Source organism: Hordeum vulgare, chromosome 4H (assembly GCF_904849725.1).
Source record: "Hordeum vulgare subsp. vulgare chromosome 4H, MorexV3_pseudomolecules_assembly, whole genome shotgun sequence".
NCBI classification, from domain to species: Eukaryota; Viridiplantae; Streptophyta; class Magnoliopsida; order Poales; family Poaceae; genus Hordeum; species Hordeum vulgare.
The window spans coordinates 170,119,322-170,143,704 of NC_058521.1; the positions used below are offsets into that span (position 1 = coordinate 170,119,322).

At 44.1% G+C, this 24,383-nt stretch overlaps 1 protein-coding gene across 4 annotated transcripts; it reads right to left on the minus strand.

Annotated features, from left to right (window-relative positions):
• Window positions 1–1,045: 1,045 nt before the first annotated feature.
• LOC123448306 (splicing factor U2af large subunit B) lies at window positions 1,046–6,518 on the minus strand. 4 transcript variants are annotated; one of them, XM_045125151.1, is made up of 11 exons: window positions 6,392–6,518; window positions 5,353–5,609; window positions 5,013–5,114; window positions 4,181–4,257; window positions 3,031–3,095; window positions 2,863–2,904; window positions 2,731–2,790; window positions 1,974–2,594; window positions 1,722–1,857; window positions 1,426–1,493; window positions 1,046–1,343 (listed from the first exon to the last, which is right to left on the minus strand). In XM_045125151.1, exons 1-11 carry the CDS (start codon window positions 6,455–6,457, stop codon window positions 1,200–1,202), a joined length of 1,638 nt encoding a protein of 545 aa, XP_044981086.1. In that variant the 5' UTR covers window positions 6,458–6,518; the 3' UTR covers window positions 1,046–1,199. The 4 variants fall into 4 exon arrangements, with proteins under 4 accessions (XP_044981086.1, XP_044981085.1, XP_044981088.1 ...); XM_045125150.1 differs by having other exon boundaries at window positions 2,731–2,805; XM_045125153.1 differs by lacking the exons at window positions 5,013–5,114; window positions 5,353–5,609; window positions 6,392–6,518 and adding an exon at window positions 3,294–3,412 and having other exon boundaries at window positions 2,731–2,805; window positions 4,181–4,253.
• Between the last annotated feature and the right edge of the window lie 17,865 nt (window positions 6,519–24,383).

Sequence of the window (24,383 nt, forward strand, 5' to 3'; positions counted from 1 at the left end):
TATTCTCCGACCTGCCATGGATTCTTTTTTTTTCATCTTTCTCGATTTTATTTCTAGCTAGGCTTAGCAAATTCTTTAATGTGGACATACTACGTTGGGTACTTCATGAGGTTTCATATATACATGATGTTGATAGTGTATATATAAGTTTTATATGTTATGTTGTTTCTAAGTGTATAATGTCAAGAATGTACAAGTATTAATGTGTTATATGTTGTAATATTACTTATGTATTTGCTTAAAGGAAAATGATTACTTCAACCAAGAATGAGCTCATGCATGTATCATACAATGTGGTTTTAGATATTCATTATTTTCATCACATATTAACTCGTTGGCAACCTGATGAATGTAAAAATTACACGCGCACTGTTATTAGTAAGTATAAAAGATAGAACTGCATCGTCGAGTCGCCCAAAAATTACATCCCGTTTACACCAGCCAAACCAGCCATACAGCATGCCTGGATCTCGTTAAGGAGCGGACGTGCACATCGCTGCCACCCGAGCTCCTCCAAGATATTCCACCGCCAGCACCTGCAAGCCGTGACATGATGCCGCACCGTCATGGAACTTGGCGAACAGCCGCCAGCAAACAGCACATGCGTAAAGTGGTACATGCACAGATGGTGATTGACTTCTAGTTACAATGCAAGCATCATAAGGATGTGAAATAAGATGTTAGTCTTGATACCATATAGCGTGTCAAACAAGAAAAGTGAATAGTCTAGAAAATGTTTTTGGATTATGAAATGGAGGGAGAAAATCATAACCACAACTTTATGTTGGGATTCTACAAATGATAATAGGATACTATGAACGGGGTAGGTTATATCATGGGGCACATACATGATACTAAATCAGTGATACTCACTGAGAGTTCTCTTACCATGCCAAGTTATTCAAGATGACTCTTTTGAGCCATTTGCAGGGTACAAGCTAAAGGTGAAGTTATTACTGGCTAATAATCTTTCAAGGGCGCTAAATGAAGAGAATGGCATACCCTGGCACCACTAACGACGGCCAGGATTAAGGGACAAGACCAATTAGATCAACTTTAGGCAATCTATCTTCCAATATTAATAACTGGCGGCTCTGCATAAATCCAGGGCTACAAGAAAGCTCAACTAGAAGGGGAAACGTTGCTGTAAATCGAACGAACTACACAAAACACTATTGGCATTGGAAAAGAGAGATAATTTATGCTGCCGCATCATAGTCCTCTTCAGCAAACTTGTTCTCGGGGTAGAAGACCGCAACAACTGGGTTTCCACCAAATTTCCTTCCATGCATCGCCGTCTTTGCTTTGGTGGAGCCATCAACATCTGCATACTCTAAGAACACCTGCAATGGGAAGCACATGCATCAGAAAGGTTTTTTCCAACAGAATTATTCTGCAGAATTTGAACCTCAACACAGTGCTCACCTTTCCAACTCCAGAAACTGGCTCTCCACTCAGATGAGGGCGCGGGATGACAACTTTCACCAAGTTACCTGACAGATGTATGTGTCAAACAAAGGAGTAGGAATGACTAACAGAATCAGCAACAGAAGAGCAGAAGTATAGTAAGGCAGAATGAAAGGGAGCCCGACATGGCAATACAGGCTACTGAAGACATACACGCATAACAAAAGGAAACCTTAATGATCCAGCGGCTGTCACAAAGCTAAATATATGCTTCAAAGAGAAGGAATAGCAGGTGAGGAGTTCACAAAAATTACCATATTTCCCAGCTTCCAACCTCATGTCTTCCATAATGTCCTCATATTCTTCATCATCTTTTAATTCATCAGCAGTAACTACCTGGGTCAGGCATACAACCTTTGTAGGAAGTGCACCAACTTGATACACAAGTTTCTGTAAAAGAACACATTTCGAGTCAGAATCCAAGAACAATTGCAGACATACAATGTAATTTGATACAACAGGACAATTAGTTGGCCACAGGTGACAAATAAATAGTTGGACTATACCTGTAACTGCACCTGCTGCTGTGCCTGCAAAAGGATATTTTCCTGCTCTGGTCTAGGTTGGGCTGAGCCCTGGTTTGCTCGTCTGACCGTAAGAGTTTTGTCTCCCATCTTGATACCATTTAGAGCAGCGCAGGCTATGTCAGTGACATTGAGGTCCTGGTACACACAGAACGCATAGCCCTTTGAGTTACCAGTTTCCCTATCCTTCACAAGATCAAATCCTCGAAGAGGTCCAAATGATTCAAGCAGCTCCCGAACTTGAGCCTCTGTGAAGTAATAGGGGAGACCCCCCACAAAAATACGGTCCGGGCCTTCTAACCCTCCTGCTGAACCTGGTGTTAGGCCCACTGCAGCAAGATTCAAATTGGAGCTTGGCTGGCTGGGGCCCAGGGCAGCTGCCAGAGAAGGGTTATAGTCTGTTGGTCTCCTAACCTTCACTGGTGCACCTTCAAATAAAATGCCATCCAGTGCCATTGCATTGCTTGCTTCCTCCACAGACCTCATCTCCACAAAAGCGAATTTCTTGTCATGGTTTATGTACACATTAAGAACAGCATCACCTGGACCAGCAGTGTTTCCTCCAATAGCAGCCATGACTTGATTAAAGTATATTGCAACAGACTGCACAGAAGGAAACCAATGTAACCAAGAATTGCCAATTGTATGCATCAGCGTGCACACCTGTACATCAGTACATGCATGCTTATTTTTTAGGGCAATGGGCAGTAAAATAAGTGATTTAAGTATACATATAGACCTGTTCATTAGCAGATGGGGGAAGACCACCGACATAAACACGCCGAGCATGCCGAGTAGCCTGAGGAAAAATATGCTGGCAAATTGTTTATCAACACCCACAGTAAATTATAAACAAAGCAAAAAGGCATACCTGTTGAGTCATGGCTTGTGGCTGCATGATGAGGGGGTTGAACTGATTTAAACAAGTAAATTTGTTTACAAACCAGAAATGAGTGCATTTACAGAATGAAAATAACAAAACGTAACTGAGGCAAAGGTTTATTCGACAGCAAGATCTTAAAACATCAAGAGTAATCACCTGTCCAACAGCAAAAGGGAGCATGTTCGGGAACATTCCAGGAATAGAAGAGCCCGGTAACTGACCTGCAATGTACCAATAAATTTCTAGTGGAAAGCATAAACAATTAGCACAAAAGAGCATTTTCCCTTGTAAACCTGATTACTTCTCACCATCAGTCTGGATCTCAAATGGATCCAGCTGTGCAGTATTTCATGTCAAAGAACAAAAAACAAGTGTGGAAGGACAAATGTAATAGTCATGAAGCTAGCAATCTGTAATACTTGCTAGCTGAAGATGGACAAGGCGATATCAAACCGGAGCACTGATTCCTCCTTGTACATTAAAGCTACAGTAGGCTGTACATCCATCGGCGGCAGTGGGGCAAGTGACCCAAGATTGCCTTCTTACCATACACATACACAAAACAGACAAACAACAAAAGAACAAAAGCAAAAAAGTTTTGCTCAGTTTTCAGTACCAAGTAATAATAAAATAGAAACTTAAACTTATTTGCATCAGAAGATACTATCAGACATATAAGGCCATCCCGAATGGATGGGCATTTAAGAGGTGCTTACGTAGAGAAAGCATCTGTTGGCTGGTACTTTCTCCCACCTCTAGGACCAGTATGGCAGTATCTCGGTGCGGTGTTGTCACTCAAATAAACTAATATTTTTTACCCTCCTGCCTTATTGGTGCAGTTCTAGGTAGATCCCACAAAGCATCTTCAACTCTTTAAATTGTTTGTATTGTCGTTACAGATGCATATAAAGGTGCTTGGTGATATGGCATCTCCAAGAACATATCTACAGTGAAAACGCTCTAGCCAAATGATATAAAAGCATCAGGTGCCCAGTGATATCCAACAGCACTAAGTTTCAAAATCATCGTTAGAACGGTGATATGCTAGGAGGCTACGGCAATTGTAGTAATAAAGCACCACATCCGGTTGTTCATAATGGAGTAGTACATTGTGGTGGAAATAAATGGCTGGCTAGGTGATCCAGCAATGGCTAGAATTCATTCATTCTCAACATGCAAATGAACAGCATGTGCCCCAGTCTCCAGACAAGAACAGCCGTTCTGTAATTACAATAAGTCCCAACTAAAATCAACAAAACTGCAGAATGGAAAGAAGAAAAAGAGAATTTAGTTGATGAGAGCATACTTGGGGTTGGAATAGTAGGGAACTGAGGAACTACAGATTGTGCTGTTGGTCCCAGGTCAAACCCACTGACTCGCTTGCTGCTTCAACACAATTGGTATTAGTAGTAATAATGAGGTATTAAAATAAAAAGATGAAAGAACTGAAAACTGCATGAGACAACTATTCTTGTAGTGAGTGGTGCATGCACAGCGAAGGGTATTAGTTGCTATAATGTAATACTTACTCAACTTTGTCATATAAATAATCTTACAAATCATTTAAAAAGATTGACTTAATGCATGTTTTGTTCCTTTGATTGCTCATGCTCATACAGGATTGTTCTAGAGAAGCATAGAACGCAGCACAGTAGCCATGAGCCCATTTATGTACAAGCAATGCATTGTATTGACAGTACATAAAGATCTATAGACGTGGTGTGGCACAATCCAGTGCAACCACCAGAGTTAGTCCAACGGCCAAGGCCACTAGTATTTGCCGCTTCTTCGCTGTTGGGTAGAAGGAAATCGACAGCTAATAAGGTACTGGTAGACTATATGGTAGTGCAGATATAGATGTAAAAGAGGGGGGGAAATCATCTCTTGGTTAAAATACTGAGCCAGAAAACTCAAATGTGCATGCCATGGCTCAAAAGGACAGTACACAGATCAACAATGAATCGTACAACATACAGAGGAAACATAATAAATGATATATGTTTAATTACACAATGACATGTCTTCTCTGCTAAACTATTCTCAACATCAAGATGATGATAACCATGAGGGGAAGACTAGTGTAAAGTATGTACACGATTCAAATTATGATTCTTGAATGAACTTCATCAGGTCCATACCTTTTTGACTGAGATCGAGATCTGTGATCATCCCTGCCCCTTGAACGAGACCGTGAACGAGAGCGATGCCTGTGATGTCCATCTCTCTCACGGTCCCTTCTCCTGTGTGTTGTTACAAACATACATTAGATATTATCTTTTACATGGCATTTGAGAAGAAAAAAAGTGTGGTTTGGAAATCATGATCACCGTGAGCAAGACATGTTTTAGGTTAACATTTGCATTGGCAATCATATTCAAAGGTCAATAATTCTAACACAAGTCACATGACCACAAGCCATCATTGCAACAAAACAAATTATTAGGTGCATATAGAACACAAATGCATTAACAGCTATACCTTTCAGAATCACGGCTTCTGTGACGATCGTGATCATCAGGACGGTCTCGGTGCTCCCTTTTCTCACGGTGATGCCTTTGGTGACGATCCCGATCCTTGTCCCTATCCCGATCCTTGTCTAGATCCCTGTCCCGACCCCGATCTCTGTCTCTTCCTCTATCTCGGTCACGGTCCCTATGGCGCTCCCTGTCCTTTTCTTTTTCTCTGTCACGATCCCTGGATTTAGACAATCCCTCTTCACGTGTATGTGTATCATCCTGGAGATGGAATGCTATTAGTTTGAGAGTACCCATATTTAGAATAAAGACACAAGCCAAGCACAATAAGTAGAACATGAGCATCTAAATGGGAGAACATAAACAAGACGTCCAGAAGATCAATGGCCCGGTGCCAGTGTATCCATGCAAGCAGGATTTTGGTTAAAGTCTTAATGAACAGGTTGCTTTTGGTTAACGCAAACCTATATCGGACGGCTGCATCAACAGGTGTATGCTGAAGTAACTCTATAGATGCACACCTATATCAACAACATAGCCGCCCTAGTCACACAAGCAGTTCCAGCTCTATTGTAAGTCTCTGGTACATGAAGGCAACTTTATTACTGATGCCCTGAAAATCAAATCAACCAACCCAGAAATCAAAACAAAAACACTTTCTTCTACACGCCAAATTCGACATCCGCCACTAACACTAAGCAAACAGCGAATAAACGAACTAATCTACCACGGAAAGCTGAGATCAATCAAAACGCGTCAGCCAGGTAGTTTGTTCCACCGGATCCTCCCGCGACACTGTTGATAAAGACATCCTCTATCAACTGCCACATCTAGATCGAACCCGACGGATTCGGGAAACTCCCCCGGGCTATTGAATTTAGGCGACACCAGATCAAACGAGCACACGACGCGTAAGCTCTGCGAAACTAAAGGTGCAAATACTGCTAAGCACCTATGGATCGAGGGGGACGAAACGTCGCGCCGCGCCCACGAAGCAGGTATGGTGCGGAGATGGGAACCCGTGAGGGAGATCGGGTGGTTACCTCGGGGCGAGCGCCCTCGCTGACGTGGTCGCCGCCGCCGCCGCCGCCGCCGTTGTCGTCGGCCATCTCGCGTCGAGGGGGTCTGGAGGGGAGGGTTTGGGGATCCGGCGTCCAGGGTCAGAGGGTGGTTTTTCTGGACTCTGGCTTGGTCACCAATCTTAAAGCAGACCTACCGTGGACGCTCTCGTCTTCAGTCCGATCTGGTGAGTAAAATGCATGTACGGTCCTTGAGGGAATCTCCAACGCCCATAGGTAAACTAGTAGAAGATAACCCGCGCGTTGCAGCGGGATGGTAGTATGAAAATATGAATAATTAGGTTGATGACATGAATAGTAATGAGAATTATATAAGATGTGATGGAAATGGCAGCCATGCATAATTTGTTGATGTCAAAGGGTTGCATGCATGGATAAAATAGTTAGTGGGATGATAGATTAATGAGCTGACCGCACATGCATGGTTGGTTGATGTGGAAGCTCTGCATGCTTAGAAAAAATAGTTAGTGGGTTACAACTATTTAAGAATAGAAGATTTCTTTTCAGTATATGTTTATTTTTATGTGTCGAACATGATCAATAGATATGATATGAAAGAAAGCAATTCAACGTTAAATGTAAAGTATTTGATTAAAAGAAGAAAAATAGATGAAGACCATGTATATGGTAGAATATTTATGGATTGGGAAAAGAGAAAAGAGGGGATCATACATGTGCATATGGGAGGAGAAAGAAAAGAAAGACCATTCATATGATTGGTCAATTGCATGTCCAGACTTCAGCAAAGCTCCCCGCGTTTGTCTTTAAAATACTGAAATTTGTATGTTCGGACAACTTTGGCAGATTTATATGGATCTCCATTGAATTGCAAAAGTAAACAAATATGTTCAATCAAACATATACCGATGGTTTACGCGTCTTCCTTATAGATGCCCTAATTTTGATGACGATGATTTCAATGGTCTTCAAACTTAGACTAAGTATGGTGTTAGAACTTGTGAATACTGTTTTAAGATGGTTCCAACATTTGACGAACCAATGTTGCGATATGTCACATATAAGTTTCAGGTATGCCCCAAAAAAATTCCACCTAAACCCCCCTCATATTTTATTTCATTACATAGTAAAAAAACCTAAAATTAAAATATGGGTTTTAGCGTCAGTATGGAAAAGAAAAACAAATTATAGTATGGAGGACCGAATCTAAGGCCCCCAGTAGCGGTGTGATTTGCTCATGCAAGTTATGCACCAGACCAATCTATAGTAGGCGTAGATTAGTGAGCTGGAATTGTATGTATTACATTCATGCATACCTCTTCAAGCAAAATTATTTTTATATTTATATATTGCGCTCATATAGACTCGCAATGAAGCTACTGGAGAAAGTCATTAAGCACTGCTTAAGAAGAATGACAAACGTGATGAAAAACGGTTTGATTTCATGTCCGAGAGGTCGACCATGAAAACCATTTTCTTGGTATGCAAGTTATGAGGAGATACAGGAAGCAAAAGAAGGACCTACATATGATGTTTATTGACTTAGACGAGGTATACAATAAGATACCACGAAATGGCATGCGATGGGTTGAAGAAACACAAAGTTCCAACAAAATACATTACTCTTATAAAGGAATGTACAATAATGTCATGACAAGTGTTTGAACAAGTGATGACGGCACTGATGGATTTCCTATCAAAATAAGACTGCGCCATGGATTAGTTCTGAGCAGATATCTTTTTATCTTTAATGATGAATGAGGTCACAACTCACAAGAGATATACAAGGAGATATCCCATGGTGTTTGCTCTTTGTGAATGATATAGTGTTAGTCGATGATAATCGAACGGGGGTTAATAGGAAGTTAGAGCTACAGAGACAAACATTGAAGTCAAAAGGTTTGGCCTTGGTAGAATTAAACTCGAGTACATGAGGTGCAGTTTCAATACTACTAGACACGAAGAGGAGGAGGATGCCCTTGATGGGCAGATGGTGCCTCAGAAGGACATATTTCGACATTTGGGTCAATGTTGAGAAGGATGAGGATATCGATGAAGATACGAACCATCAAATCAAAACTGGATGGATGAACCATCGAATCATCGCATGGATTTAGCGCTCGTGGTACTAAATGAAGATACATAAATTTACAATATTTTTTAATACATGTGAATTGTATTCAAAAGCATATTTATAAAAAAAATACACGTGACACATTTTCAATGATATGTTTACAATTTTCTAATGCATGCGAAACATTTTCACTAAATAAACTAAAACTTCCTTTAGTTTTGTGGCAACTTTTTTTTCTTTCCTTTCTTTTTCCAGATGGAGGAAATTAGTACTAGAAAGAACATGAACTTTAAAAAATAGACCTTGTGTGGGACTATAGGAGCATCATATATAAAAAGTCGCTTGAAAATGTACTAGTACCTAAATATATATATTCTAGCTTGTTAGTTTATTCTAAGTTGTATTCGGTGTGGTGGTTAGCTAGTGAGGGTTATGCAACCCACTACGATAAGGTTTTAGTTTTGATCATCCATATCAAATACCTCCTTTGTCCGGAAATACTTGTCATAAAAATGGATATCTAGATGTATTTTTGTTTTAGATACATTTATTTATATTTATTTATGCGACAAGTAATTTTGAAAGAGGGAGTATGTTTTTCTTTTCCATACTAACTAACATGTGGAAACCACATTTCTAACTTTAGTTTTTCTATTTGTTAAATAAATTCTTATGTGGTTTTTGTTGAAATATGAGATGAACCTAGGGCCCATATAATAATTTGAGAAAATCTACATATACTAGAAATGGTAGAAAGTTTAGTCTCCATCTCAACTACTAATAAAAGGGCAAGCTTGATCTTTCTTAAGCACACCCCTCAAATGTACACAAACCTATTACCATCACATGATTACGCCCACCAAACTCAATCTAATGGCTAGACTCAACCTAATCCATTGTGTGTATACACTTAGTAGTTTAGGTTGACTGGCCATGCTTCACCCCACAGGAAAATAACAAACTCCACGCCCACGTCCTCAACCTCTACAATCATGCACGCAACGGCAGCTGCAGCAATGGATTTCTCCATCGGGGTGGTGGGGGCGGGTTTGAAGCGTCGGAGATGTACCAGAGTGTGCGCCAGCTGCTGCGCTTGGCCCACGACGGTGTGGCCCGTGCCGAGCCGCGACAGTGGTGTTAGGGTTATCCATAAACATCGGATGGCAACAGCGGCGACTAAATGTTTGCGACGATCACAAGCAACGACGACGAGCTCTTGGTCGTCGGGCAGCGGGGCCTGAGCGAGCCTCGCGCGACGTGGCTAGCCGCGGGTCGGACGTTGGGGCGACGGCGGCAACGCGCCTACGTGTGGCCACGAGGTTGTGGTTGATCGGTGCATCAACCGCACAGCGGGAGACCGACGACGGCGTATGCGGTGGTTGGTACTCAGTCAACAAGTCGTCCCTCGAGCTAGCATAGGAAAAAGTCTATTTTAAACCCTGAACTGGTAGCGCTCCGGCCAAATGGACCCCGATGTCCAAATCCCTGTTGATTGCACCCTAAACTTACAAATCCCGGTCTAAATCGAACCTTGGAGTGCACTGCCAAACAGTGATTGGTGATGTGGCAACTTATGCCCGAAAATGGTTGCGTTGCGGACGTACTGGACCCTAATTTGCGCAGATGGACTGGGTCGGCCCAATGTTTCACGCAAGTGGACAGGCCCGCGAGGCAGATGAGGCATTTATGACCTCGCCCGCTCCATGTCTTCCCGGCTTCGACCTCTCTCTCTTGCGCGGCAACAATGGCGACCAGCAGGTGAACGGATCCACGACGACGGTCGTGACGGCGGGGCGGCGCAAACAACCCGAGGTAAACATCTCCATGCCCTCCTCCTCCGATGCCCGTAGTTTAGGGTCTGATTGCGGCAGTATTGTTAGGGTTTGGCCAGATTTAGGGGGAGGCTTCTCACGGGCAAAATTTTTGTGATTTTTCTTTGATTTAGCCGTAGATTTAGATGTTCAAACACACAGATAGGTTAATTTTGTTCTTTTTTTTGTTTACTGCAGTGATATGATGGATCCGAGTGAGATTTTGCATGTCTGCTTCCATCTGGGTGGGGATTTCCTTCGTATTGGCCCTAATCTGCAATATATTGGAGGAGATGATGTTATGTCAGACATAGAAAGGGACAAACTATCTTTGCAGGAAGTGAAGGGATTTTTGAAGGATCACATTGCACTGAAGGAGTCTATGAAGTTTTATTTCTTGATTCCTGGTAAAGAACTTGTGAATGGCTTGATTTTTCTGAATGATGACAGCAAATGTGTTCAGATGGCAGATTATGTGGCTGTTGGTGCTGTTGCAGATGTATATGTAGAGTACTATGGAGAAGAAGATAGTGCTGACAGTAGCAGTGGCAGTGATTTTGAGGATGAGATAGTTTCATTGACAGATTGTGAACCTGATGTTGTGATCACTGCTGCAAAGCCTGCTGAATCTGACACTTATTTGCTTATCATTGATGAAACAGGTGTGGTCAGAGAAGTTATTGGCAGCCCACAGAAGCATAGAACAAGCAGTGGAAAGCCACAGAAGCATACAGTTGCAGGGCATGACAATGTTGCTATAGGGCATGATGTTGCTGCAGCACGGCATGACAATGTTAGTGAAGGGTGAGCTGTTGTGTGCCATAGGTAGGGATGCTAACAATCAGATGTATCCAATTGCTTGGGCTGAAGTTGAGCAAGAAACAAATGAAACTTGGAAATGGTTTATTGGTTTACTCATCAAGGATCTTGACATCAACAACAATGGAGAAGGGTGGGTGTTCATATCTGATCAGCAGAAGGGCCTAATCAATGCCATGAAAGACTATCTCCTTGCTGCAGAGCATAGGATGTGTGTTAGGCACATCTATGCTAACTGGAGGAAGAAGCACAGAGCTCATGATTGGCAGAAAAAAAATTGGGATGTTGCCAAAGCTTCCAATAGGCAGGATTTCAACTATTACAAGGCCAAGCTTGCACAAGAGACACCTGGAGGGGCTCAGGACATGATGAAGATAGAGCCAGTGCATTGGGCAAGGGCTTTCTTCCCTATTGGAACAAATTGTGAGTCAGTGGACAATAACCTATGTGAGTCATTCAACCATGCCATAGTTGATGCTAGGTTCTATCCCATTATTTTCATGCAAGAGAAGATTAGGAAGAAAATATTTGTGAGAATTCAAGAGCAGAAGGAGAAGGGTGAGAAAATGACAGGGAAGATATGCCCTGGTATATTTAAGAAGCTCAAGATATTTGTGAGAATTCAATAGCAGAAGGAGAAGGCAGAAGGGTGAGCAAAAACAATAGAAATGAGGTATTGCATGATTAAATTGCCACTCTGCCTATTTACATGTATTTATTTGCTTGTATACCATTTGCCACTCTAGCTTCTTATATACCAAATTATTTTCTGTTTTCAACAAATGCTAGCAAGCATCAGGTTTTGGAACTGCCCCTCAAGCACAAGCACCTCAAGCACAAGCATCTGGTTCTGCAACTGCATCAGATTCTGCAACTGCATCAGGTTCTGCAACTGCATCAGCTAGAACAACTACAGTTCCACAAGCTTCTGCACCTGGTACCAAGGCCAGCAGGTTCAAGCCACCAAGAAAAAGAGCTGCAACTACTGAAGCAGGACCATCTACTTCTGGAGTGACAAGAAGTGGAGCAAAGAGAGGAAGAAGGAAAGTTGCATCATCAATTCCAAGTTACAACTACTTCACTTGCAGTGGGAACTACTAGTTGTGGCTGCAGCTACCTCTCTAGTACATGATGTTGCAGTATTGAAACATGTATAATGTTATATTGCAAACATCTATTTTGTGAAATCCTGAATACACACATGTATCAGGTTATGGATGTTATGGATGTTATGGATGATATCTTATGCTCTGGATATTTATGCTCTCTGGGTATTTATGCTATGGATGTTATGGCAATATTTATGCTTCCATTATTCAAACTGCAAGTTCTACTCACTGCATTACCATCATGCATACATCAGAACATAAACAACACACTGGATACATCACAACTGTGATCATCTTGTCCAACACACACCCAGCACACACATAGTTCAACTACATTGCATCACTACATTAACATCTTGCCTCCAACTAAGCCCAGCACAAACACAATGCAGAGAAACACAAGCCTGTCAAACTTGGCCTTCATTGCAGCTATCTCTGCATTTTTGTTTCTCAAATCATCTTGCAAAGACACAAGCATCAGTGATGTAGCATCTTCATTTGGAGCCACCATTGCAGCTTGTCGATGATCCTGACCCACATTGCCTTGCCCTTTAAGCCTCCACACCTCATCACGCAGATCACCGATGAGGTCACTGACAAACTTGGGCAACTCACCATCGTGCCACTCAACATAACCGCAGCCACCATGCTGTTCGAGGAGAGCAATGAGAAGAGAGGCAATCAAAGAAGAAAGAAATGAAAGAAACAGTCCAACAATCAAAAGGGGAGAAATCTAATCGGATGGAATCTCACCAGTGCATCCACACAGGCGTAGTATCGCTTGCCTGGATTCTGACGGCTCCACGAGATCCAACGAGGCGCCTTCCTACGAGGGTCACACCTGCAGTACTTAGCAGGCTCATACGCCATGGCGTCTTCGCGTAGCGGACCGACGAGCGCACATCCGCCCCACTCCTTCCTGAAGCTCGACGGAAGCTGGGCGCGACAGAAGTAATCGACGACCACGACATCTCCCTCTCTGCCGCCGGCGCCAGCCACCGCCGCCCCACTCTGATTTGTCCTCCTGCCCTGCTCTGCTTTTCTCACCGGCGGGATGAACCCTAATTTCGTTCCCCAATTGCTCTGCTCGATCTGCTTGCGTGTGGTGCAGTTAAAAGACGACAATGGTTAGAGCAACGGCCCCACAAGTCAGAATACCGGTTGACTTTCGCCACATCAGCGCTTGTTAGCCTCAAACAACTGCAAGGTTCGATTTAGACCAGGATTTGTAAGTTTAGGGTACAATCGACAGGGATTTGGACATCAGGGTCCATTTCGCCGGAGCGCTACCAGTTCAGGGTTTAGAATAGACTTTTTCCGCTAGCATATCGCAACGACAGGCGCAGCCAACATGGCTGGGGTGCCTTTCAGTGCAGCGGCATGCAGACGGTGAACGATGTGCGTGGACAGTGCACGCGAAGCACACAAGCACGAGGTGCGCGTAGTCGTGCGAAGCGTGGTAAGTTGCGTCCTAGCCTCGCCAAGCTAGTGGCACATCTGATGCAGGGGCGTCCTACTTCGCTATTGATGTCGACGATCACGCGAGGATGTCTATTGGCTTCTCGCCCGAGTGGTACCTGACGCTCTCCCTGTCCCACCATGTGTGTGCCGCTCTTAGCTGCTCCTCTCCTTCTGCCAACTCAGCTAGCGGCACTAGTGCATCCATGGACCGGCGGCTCCGTGCACGTGTTCTTATTTTTTTGAATGTCAGCAATGGTTTGACAAATTAATTGATCAGAGGGGAACCAGAGTACAAAAAATGGTCCAGGGCCAACGCGAGGGACCAGTGGTGGCAAGTGCCGAAAGGAGAGAAGAAGCACAAAAAAAGTAGGAATAAGGAACTCTCCCTACTCAGCCTGGATCAAAGGGGATGACCACGATGTTCCATTGATGGATTTCATCTTTGACTTTGCTAAGGAAGACATTTTTTTGTAGTGTCTCCTTTTGGAAAATATGTCGGTTCCTTTCACGTCATATTTCCCACATGACCAGGTGCATCAGTGTTAATGTTGTCTTCCTCTTGTGAGCCATAGCTAACCTGAATCTATTGTTCATCCAGTTTTTGAAGTTTGAGGAGTCGTTCCACGCAGTCGATTTTAGAGATGGCAGATTCGTCAACGAAGCGATGGAATCCCAAATGTCTTCGTGCACGTGTTCTGGATGATGCCTCTGTGCCACGCGCACGTCTTGTGTGTGTTCCTTTGTGGTACTGTTGCTCCGTGTGTACGCACGTGTTGTGTGTGCTCTGTTTGTGTCATGCGTGTCAGGGGAACTTGCTTGCTTGTGCCTGTCGAATGCAAATGTTGCTACTGTGCACATAGAATAGTGTTGTCTACCAGTCAATGTGCCCAAGATGTACTTGTGTGTATAGTTTTCATATTCCAGTCATGGTACACGTGTTGCATCAGTGTCATGATCGAAGTGGAAAGTTTGTGCATGTTTACAACCGGATATGATATTGGTGCTTCATTACAAAGTACGACGAATTTTATGGCCACTGCTAATGATATTGTCACTCTTTCAGTACCAGTTTGTACCCGAGACAACTAAAGTCTAATTGTTGCAGGAGATAGTATTTGCAGATGCTCCCAAGAATTTGAACATTTGGGTGTTCAGTGGCATGACTTATCTGAATCAGTGACAAGCTATACCTCATCATCCATTGCAACCTAAAGCCAAATCAAGAAGAGGAAATGAAGCATATTGGTCTTCTCGGTTCTCTTGTTGCACTCCCTGGGAGCGATAAATACTTGCATATTTGGATGCATACTTTTTCAAGGTTGTGCCCTACTTTACTACTTGAATATTGGCAAGCTACCGTAAATAACGTTTTGGTGATAATGGAATCCTGATGAAGGTCGGGTGATTTTGCCTAATGAAGTTGTCCAAGATCGCATTCGAGAAGGTGAAACTGGTGAACCACAAGGCCCTTATCGACAGTTTCGGTAAGCCCACTTTTACTAACATCAAAATAAGAAATATACAGTTAAATCCTTGACTGACAAACTGAAATATATTCTTCTGTAATTTAAGTTACTACACATCTCCTGAGTATACAGAAACGAAGTGTTCAACACGAGTACACATGCACATTCAGCTTCGGCCTTTAGAAGGCCGGTCTAACTTTCTGTTCCACACACACTTACTGTGCAACGTGCACAAATCAACAGAGCTAGTTGTTTTAGTTAAAGATTTTTTTGTTTATTTTTAACCAAGTAGTATAATCAACATTATAGGCTGGTCTCATGTGGAGATGGAAGTTAACCACAAGAAATCTTTTCATACCCCATTACGACCATGGAGCTACGGTGCAAGATACTTGACAATGATTTTTATTCCTTTTATTATAAAAGGTAGTATCCCGCAGCCATTTTTCTTTATTCTTCATTATCAATCAGCTTCCATGGTTAACTATTTTTTTTCCTGATTGCAGTATGCCGTTAAGAATTTCATCCCACCCATTGCTTTGGAATCATACGGCTGCAGCAAAAGGGTGTCAATCTAGCTCACATGAGTTGAGTTGCACTATGTCCCATTATTACTCGGTTAATGAAATAGCTAGTATCCCCCAAAACTTTTTTTTCCAGAATACGCTCGAGTGCGTATCATTGCATTGATAGAGGACAAGTGTTACAGAGGGTTACCAGGCCTGCATCTGACTACGTACATAGGAAGACATAGAGGGATACAAGTTAGGCAGAAAAGAAGGGGGTTGCCTAGACCCGTGAAGACGGCATCAGGTTACAGGAATGATCGCATGCAGTCCCTTTGCGCCGGCAGCGGCCCATTCATGCGCCTCATCCTGAATGGTGGTGAGTAGACACGCGGTGGATGGTTGGAGGCCGCCAAAGATGACAGCGTTGCGGTGCTTCCATATGGACCAAGCGGCAAGAATTGCCAGCGATGTGAAGCCCTTGCGCAGGGCCGTAAGGGAGGAGTGGGTTTGGGTTGCGAGCCACTGAAAGAAGCCCATGGTTTCGTCCGGGGGGTGAGTAGTGAGACGGCACCAGGATAGCACCGCATGCCATGTCGTTCGAGCAAAGATGCAACCAACCGGGAGATGATCTAGGGTCTCCAGCTCCTGGCAGCATAGAATGCAGATAGGGTCGTGGTGAAGTCTGTGTCGAGCCAGTCGGTCAGCCCTCGAGCAACAGAACTGGGCTGCTAGCCAGAGAAAGAACTTGACACTCACGGGAGCCCAGCTTCTCCAGATTAGCTTCCACCAGGGGGGGGGGGTTGTGCTACCAATAAACATGGCGTTGTAGTGGGACGTTGTGGTGTATGAGCCAGAAGTCGTCCATCGGCAGACTGAAGTGTCCGCCTGCTGAGAGAGAGTCACATGCTGCAGGAGACGCCATGTATCGACATATTCCACTATTGCTGCCGGCCCGAGAGTGTTGCGTATGTCCTGGATCCACTCTCGGTCAGAGAGACCTTCCCTCACGGTGCAGTCGCGCTTTGCGCCGGCGTGGGACAAGGGCAGCAAGGGTGTGAGCTATTAGGTCAATAGATTGGCCATTGAGCCAGGGTCCGTCCAGAACTTGCAGGAGCGGCCATCCCCTAGTGTCGAGAACATAGAGGCCCGGAAGAAGTTAAGAGCCTCGGGATCATGCAGCAAAGGCAGGTGAGCCCAAGATCGAGTCGGGTCTGTGGCCTGCAGCCATAGACACTGAACGCGAAGGGATATACCCACGCGCTGGAAGTCACGGACACCAAGCCCTCCTAACTCGATCGGCCGATAGACCTTCTCCCAGTTGACTAGGCAATCACCTTCCTTGGGATCCTTCCGGCCATGCCGCAGGAAATCTCTGATGATACGACGAACCTTCCTCGGGATTGGAGGTGAAAGGGCCAGCGCCAACATGATGTGCACGGGCATTGCTGAGAGCACATGCCGGACGAGAGCTAGCCGCTCACCACAGGAGAACATGGATGCCTTCCAGGTAGCGAGTTTCTTGAGGAGCTTGTCCACAAGGGGGAGAAGCTGAGAGGAGGAGACCTTCTGTATGGATAGCGGTAGGCCTAGGTATTGGATGGGGAAGGGCACGACGGAGCAAGTCAGGACATTCGCAATGCTCACGGAGACCGACGGTGAGCACTGAATAGGTGTGGCCAGGCATTTGTTGTAGTTGATGCGATGGCCAGAAGCCCTGCCAAAGGTCTTGATTAGCGCTTTTACCGTAGATAGCTCATCTAAGTCGGGGTGGCAAAAGATAACTACATCATCCGCGAAGAGGGACACGCTAGAGGCGGCTTGGCGAGGAGTTAGGTGTCGAAGGACCCCAACCTGAGTGGCTCGCTGGAAGAGGGGGTTAAGGACGTCGATGGCGATGGCAAACAACATCGGTGAGATGGGGTCGCCCTACCGCATACTGCAAGCATGGGGGATTGGAGGCTCAGTTGTACCATTCATGAGCACCCGAGTGGATGCGGTGAAGATTAGGACCGAGACCCATTCACGCCAACGACGTCCGAAGCCCAAGTGCACGAGGACGTCAAGGAGGAATGGCCAGGAGACCGAGTCGAAGGCTCGTGCAATGTCGAGCTTAAGAAGCACTCGCGGTAGCTTATGACTATGGAGTTGCCTAGCCGTTTGATGTACAAGCATGAAGTTGTCGTGGACGAAATGCCCCGCGATGAAGGCACTTTGGTTTGAGGAGACAATCTCACCAAGCCGCGGTCTGAGCCTCAAAGATAGCACATTTGCGAAGAGCTTAGCGAAGAGATGGATCAAGCTAATGGGACGATAGTCCGAAAGAGAGATAGCATCCACCTTCTTGGGTAAGAGGGTGATCAGGGCCTCGTTGAGTTTTTGGAAGGCACGTCCATTAAGTGAGTAAAGCTTCTCAAAGGCCTCCAAGAAGTCATGCTTGATCGTTCCCAAGCACGCTCGAAGGAACTCGGTCGTGAAGCCATCTGGGTCGGGCGCCTTGCGAGAGGGCATTTTCTTGATTGCCTCCCACACCTCATCCTTCGTGAAGAATAAGCTCTCGGGAAACTGCAAGACGAGTGGTGATCCCAGAAAGGCTATGAACACTCCATCCCTGGAAGCGATGTGCGACAACTTTGAGTCATGAATATATGCGCCTAAATGGGTCAGGCTCCGGGTCTGTAGTGGTCCAGCGTCGGTCACAGCTTGCTGGAAACCCTCAAGGTTGGGCGAGTAACTCTGGAAGTGAAACCTCCGAGAACCAATGGAGCAAGAAGAGCAGTCGATCACGAGAGGGCAATGATCTGAGGCTGCTGAGGCCAGGCAATGTAGAAGGCACGAGGGGTTCGTTGCATCCCAATCTGCGGTGCATAGCACGCGGTCATTTCTCGCGAGTGTCGGGTTCTGCTGTTTGTTAGACCAGGTGTAACGTCGACCATGTAGATAAATATCGCACAATGTTGATACGTCCCAAACGTATCTATAATTTCTGCTTGTTCCATGATCTTTTGGGTGACATTGTTATATGTTTTGCTACACTTTCATTCCTTTTTACACATATTTGGACTAACCTACAGATACTTCTCAAACAACAGCGCCAGAAATTGACACGTTGACGGAGACTTGCTTGCGTTGGTTTTCCCCTTGAAGAGGAAAGGGTGATGCAGCACAGGAGCAATAAGTATTTCCCTCAGTTTGAGAACCAAGGTATCAATCCAGTAGGAGAATCTCGTCAAGTCCAGAGTACCTGCGCAAACACAAACGAGCTTGCACCCAATGCTTTAAAGGGGTTGTCAATCCCTTCAAGATTGATTGCAAAGTGAGATCTGAAGGCGGAAAGTGCAACGAAGTAAAAGAGTAAGGCTGAAAATATGGTGTGGAGTAGACCTGGGGGCCATAGTGTTCACTAGAGGCTTCTCTCAAAATAGCAAATATTACGGTGCGTGAACAAATTACTAATACGTCCATTTTGCATCATGTTTTCATGTTGATATTTATCGCTTCTTGGGCTGTTATTTCACTTCACGGTACAATAATTATGCCTTTTCTCTCTTATTTTGCAAGGTTTACATGAAGAGGGAGAATGCCGGCAGCTGGAATTCTGGCCTGAAAGTGGAGCAAAGTTGAGATACCTATTCTGCGCAACTCCAAACGCCGTAAAAATCAACGAGGATTTTTCCGGATTTATAAAAAATACTGGACCGAAGAAGCGCCAAAGGGGCGCCATCAGGTGGCCACAGGCCTGCACGGCGCGACCACCCCCCTAGCCGCGCCATGAGGGCTTGTGGGCAGCCTGCTGGCCCACTGCCCCCCTCTTCTGCTATATGAAAGGTTTCGTCCAGGAAAAGATTAAGGAGGAGCTTTTTCGTGGATTCGCCGCCGCCACGAGGCGGAACTTGAGCAGAACCAATCTAGAGCTCCGGCAGGACGATCGTGTCGGGGAAACTTCCCTCTCGGAGGGGGAAATCGTCGCCATCGTCATCACCAACACTCCTCTCATCGGAGGGGACTCGTCACCATCAACATCTTCATCGGCACCATCTCATCTGCAAACCCTAGTTCATCACTTGTAACTAATCTCCGTCTCGCGACTCCGATTGGTACTTGTAAGGTTGCTAGTAGTGTTGATTACTCTTTGTAGTTGATGCTAGTTGGATTACTTGGTGGAAGAGTTTATGTTCAGATCCTTGATGCTACTCATTACCTCTCTGGTCATGAATATTATTATGCTTTGTGAGTAGTTACTTTTGTTCCTGAGGACATGGGATAAGTTATGCTAATAGTAGTCATGTGAATTTGGTATTCGTTCGGTAATTTGATGTGTTGTATGTTGTTTTTCCTCTAGTGGTGTTATGTGAACGTCGACTACATAACACTTCACCATTATTTGGGCCTAGAGGAAGGCATTGGGAAGTAGTAAGTAGATGATGGGTTGCTAGAGAGACAGAAGATTAAACCCTAGTTTATGCGTTGCTTCGTAAGGGGCTGATTTGGATCCACTAGTTTAATGCTAAGGTTAGACTTTGTCTTGATTCTTCTTTTGTAGTTGCGGATGATTGCGAGAGGGGTTAATCATAAGTGGGATGCTTGTCCAATTAAGGGCAGTACCCAAGCGCCGGTCCACCCACATACCAAACTATCAAAGTAACGAACGTGAATCATATGAACATGATGAAAACCATGTCAGAAATTTCCGTGTGTCCTCGGGAGCGTTTTTCCTACTATAAGACTTTGTCCAGGCTTGTCCCTTACTACAAAAGGGATTGGTCCACTTGCTGCACCGTTGCTACTTTTGTTACTTGTTGCTTGCTACGAATCATCTCACCACACAATCACTTGTTACCGATAATTTCAGTGCTTGCAGATATTTCCTTGCTGAAAACCACTTGTCAGATCCTTCTGCTCCTCGTTGGGTTCGACACTCTTACTTATCGAAAGGACTACGATTGATCCCCTATACTTGTGGGTCATCAAGACTCTTTTCTGGCGCCGTTGCCGGGGAGTGAAGCGCCTTTGGTAAGTGGAACTTGGTAAGGAAACATTCATATAGTGTGCTGAAATTTATTGTCACTTATCACTATGGATACTAATCCTTTGAGGGGCTTGTTCGGGGTATCTTCACCTCGAATGGAAGCACAAAGAGTTGCTCCTCAACCTGCTGCACCTACTGAAAATATTTTCTTTGAATTTCCTTCGGGTATGCTTGAGAAACTGTTGGCTAATCCTTTTACACGAGATGGAACATCACATCCAGACTTGCATCTAATCTATGTAGATGAAGTTTGTGGTTTATTTAAGCTTGCAGGTTTGCCCGAGGATGAGGTCAAGAAGAAGGTCTTTCCTTTATATTTGAAGGATAAGGCATTGACATGGTATAGGCTATGTGATGATACTGGATCATGGGACTACAATCGATTGAAATTGGAATTTCGTCAAAAGTTTTATCCTATGCATTTAGTACATCGTGATCGGAATTATATTTATAATTTTTGGCCTCGTGACAGAGAAAGCACCGCTCAAGCTTGGGGGAGGCTTAAATCAATGCTATATTCATGCCCCAATCATGAGCTCTCGAGAGAAATTATCATTCAGAACTTCTATGCTCGGCTTTCTCATGATGATCGCACCATGCTTGACACTTCTTGCACCGGTTCTTTTATGAAGAGAGATATTGACTTCAAATGGAATTTATTGGAGCGAATTAAACGCAACTCTGAAGATTGGGAGCTTGAAGAAGGTAAGGAGTCAGGTATGAATTTCACGTTTGATTGCGTTAAATCCTTTGTTGAGACAAATACTTTTTGTGACTTTAGCGCTAAGTATGGACTTGACTCTGAGATAGTAGCTTCATTGTGTGAATCTTTTGCTGCTCATATTGATCTCCCCAAAGAGAAGTGGTTCAAATATCATCCTCCTTTAGAAGTCAATGTAGTTAAACCCACTCCAGTTGAAGAGAAAGTCATTGCCTATAATGATCCTATTGTTCCCAGTGCTTACATTGAGAAACCACCTTTCCCTGTTAGGATAAAGGATCATTCTAAAGCTTCAACTGTGATATGTAGAGGCTATATTAGAACACCTACACCCCTTGAGAAAATTAGAGTTGAACGTAGCATTGCTATCATCAAAGATCTTTTGCCCGACGATGTTGAGGGACATAATATTCACATCTGTGAAGATGGTACTAGAATTGCGAAACCTCACGCTAGAGACAAACATAGGCATGTTGTTGGCATGCCTGTTGTTTCTGTTAAGATAGGATATCATTGCTACCATGGTTTATGTGACGTGGGTGCTAGTGTTAGTGCAATACCTCAATCCTTATATGATGAAATCAAAGATGGGATTGCACCTGTTTAGATAGAGCCTATTGATTTCACTATTCAGCTTGCCAATAGAGATACTATCTGCCCTATGGGAATTGTTAGGGATGTTGAAGTCTTGTGTGGTAAAACGAAGTATCCTGCTGATTTCCTCGTTCTTGCTATTGCACAAGATAGCTTTTGTCCCATCATATTTGGCAGACCCTTCCTCAATACTGTCAATGCTCATATTGACTGTGAGAAGCAAACTGTCAGTGTTGGCTTTGAAGGTGTGTCACATGAGTTCAATTTATCCAAGTTTGTTGCCTAGTAAGGATGAAACTATTGCCTTAACTTTTATTGCCGTGCCTCCTACTGATCCCTTAGAGCAATACTTGCTTGAGCATGAAAATGATATGCATATGGATGAAAGGGATGAGATAGATAGAGTTGTCTTAGAACAATATCCTATTCTTAAGAATAACTTGCCTGTTGAACTGCTTGGGGATCCACCCCCACCAAAGGGTGATCATGTGTTCGAGCTTAAACAGTTGCCTGATACTCGTAAGTATGCCTATCTTGATGAAAAAGAGATATATCCTGTCATAATTAGTTCTAGCCTCTCAGAGCATGAAGAAAAGAAGTTACTAAAAACTCTGAGGAAGCACCGTGCTGCTATTGGATATACTCTTGATGATCTTAAGGGCATTAGTCCCACTCTATGCCAGCACAAGATTAAAATCGATCCTGATTTCAAACCAGTTGCTGATCATCAAAGGAGATTAAATCCTAAGATAAAAGAAGTAGTAAGAAAAGAAATACTAAAGCTCCTGGAAGTGGGTATTATTTATCCTGTTGCTCATAGTGATTGGGTGAGTCCGGTGCATTGCGTCCCTAAGAAGGGAGGCATTACCGTTGTCCCTAATGATAAGGATGAATTGATCCCACAGAGGATTATTACTAGCTATAGGATGGTGATCGATTTCAGGAAACTGAATAAAGCCACTAGGAAAGATCATTACCCTTTGCCTTTTATCGACCAAATGCTAGAAAGGCTGTCTAAACACACACACTTTTGCTTTCTAGACGGTTATTCTGGTTTCTCCCAAATACCAGTTGCACAATTTGATCAGGAGAAAAACACTTTCACCTGCCATTTCGGTACCTTTGCTTATAGACGTATGCCTTTTGGCTTATGTAATGCAACTGCCACCTTTCAAAGATGTATGATGGCTATATTCTCTGACTTTTGTGAAAAGATTGTCGAGGTTTTCATGGATGACTTTTCCGTTTACGGGTCTTCTTTTGATGATTGCCTCAGCAACCTTGATCGAGTCTTACAGAGATGTAAAGACACCAATCTTGTCTTGAATTGGGAGAAGTGCCACTTTATGGTTAATGAAGGCATCATCTTAGGCATGCATCTAGTGTATTGAGTTCATGACGAACAGAGTAACGCCTTAAGCAAGATGACATGATGTAGAGGGATAATCGCAAACCAATGATGAAAACCCCATCTTTTTACCCTTGATGGCAACAACATGATGCGTGCCTCGCTACCCCTTCTGTCACCGGGTGAGGTCACCGCACGGTATGAACCCAAAACCAAGCACTTCTCCCATTGCAAGAATCATAGATCTAGTTGGCCAAACAAAACCCACAACTCGAAGAGAATTACAAGGATATGAAATCATGCATAAGAGAGATCAGAAGAAACTCAAATAAGATTCATAGATAATCTGATCATAAATCCACAATTCATCGGATCTCGACAAACACACCGCAAAAGAAGATTACATCGGATAGATCTCCATGAAGATCATGGAGAACTTTGTATTGAAGATCCAAGAGAGAGAAGAAGCCATCTAGTTACTAGCTATGGACCCGTAGGTCTATGGTGAACTACTCACGCATCATCGGAGAGGTCATGGTGTTGACGAAGAAGCCCTCCGTATCCGAATCCCCCCTCCGGCAGGGCACCAGAACGTGCCCCACATGGGATCTTGCGGAGACAGAAGCTTGCGGCGGCGGAAAAGTACTTTCGATGATCTCCTGATTTTTTGTGGAATTTTTGGGGATATATAGGCGCAAAACCTAGGGCAAAGGACGTCCAGGGGCCCCACAAGCTTGTGGGCCGCGACCTCCCCCTGGCCGCGGGGTGGGGGCTTGTGGGCCCCCTGGGCCCCCCTGCCTTGGCTCTCAAGTCTCCTGATCTTCTTCCGTTACGAAAAAAATATTTTCGGGGATTTTATTCCGTTTGGACTCCGTTTCAAAATCTCCTCTGAAAGGGGTCAAAAACATGGAAAAAACTGGAACTGGCACTTGGCACTGAGTTAATAAGTTAGTCCCAAAAAATATATAAAAGGCATGCAAAACATCCAAAGTTTGAGAAGATAATAGCATGAAACCATCAAAAATTATAGATACGTTGGAGAAGTATCAAGCATCCCCAA

Excerpts from the sequence above, each read along its gene's own strand:
- LOC123448306 (XM_045125150.1), bottom strand. The coding sequence starts at position 6,457 with ATGGCCGACGACAACGGCGGCGGCGGCGGCGGCGGCGACCACGTCAGC. Across the intron at positions 5,610-6,391 it reads GCGAGGGCGCTCGCCCCGAG|GATGATACACATACACGTGA; the intron begins GTAACCACCCGA and ends TTCCATCTCCAG. Across the intron at positions 5,115-5,352 it reads AGAAGCCGTGATTCTGAAAG|GAGAAGGGACCGTGAGAGAG; the intron begins GTATAGCTGTTA and ends AACAACACACAG.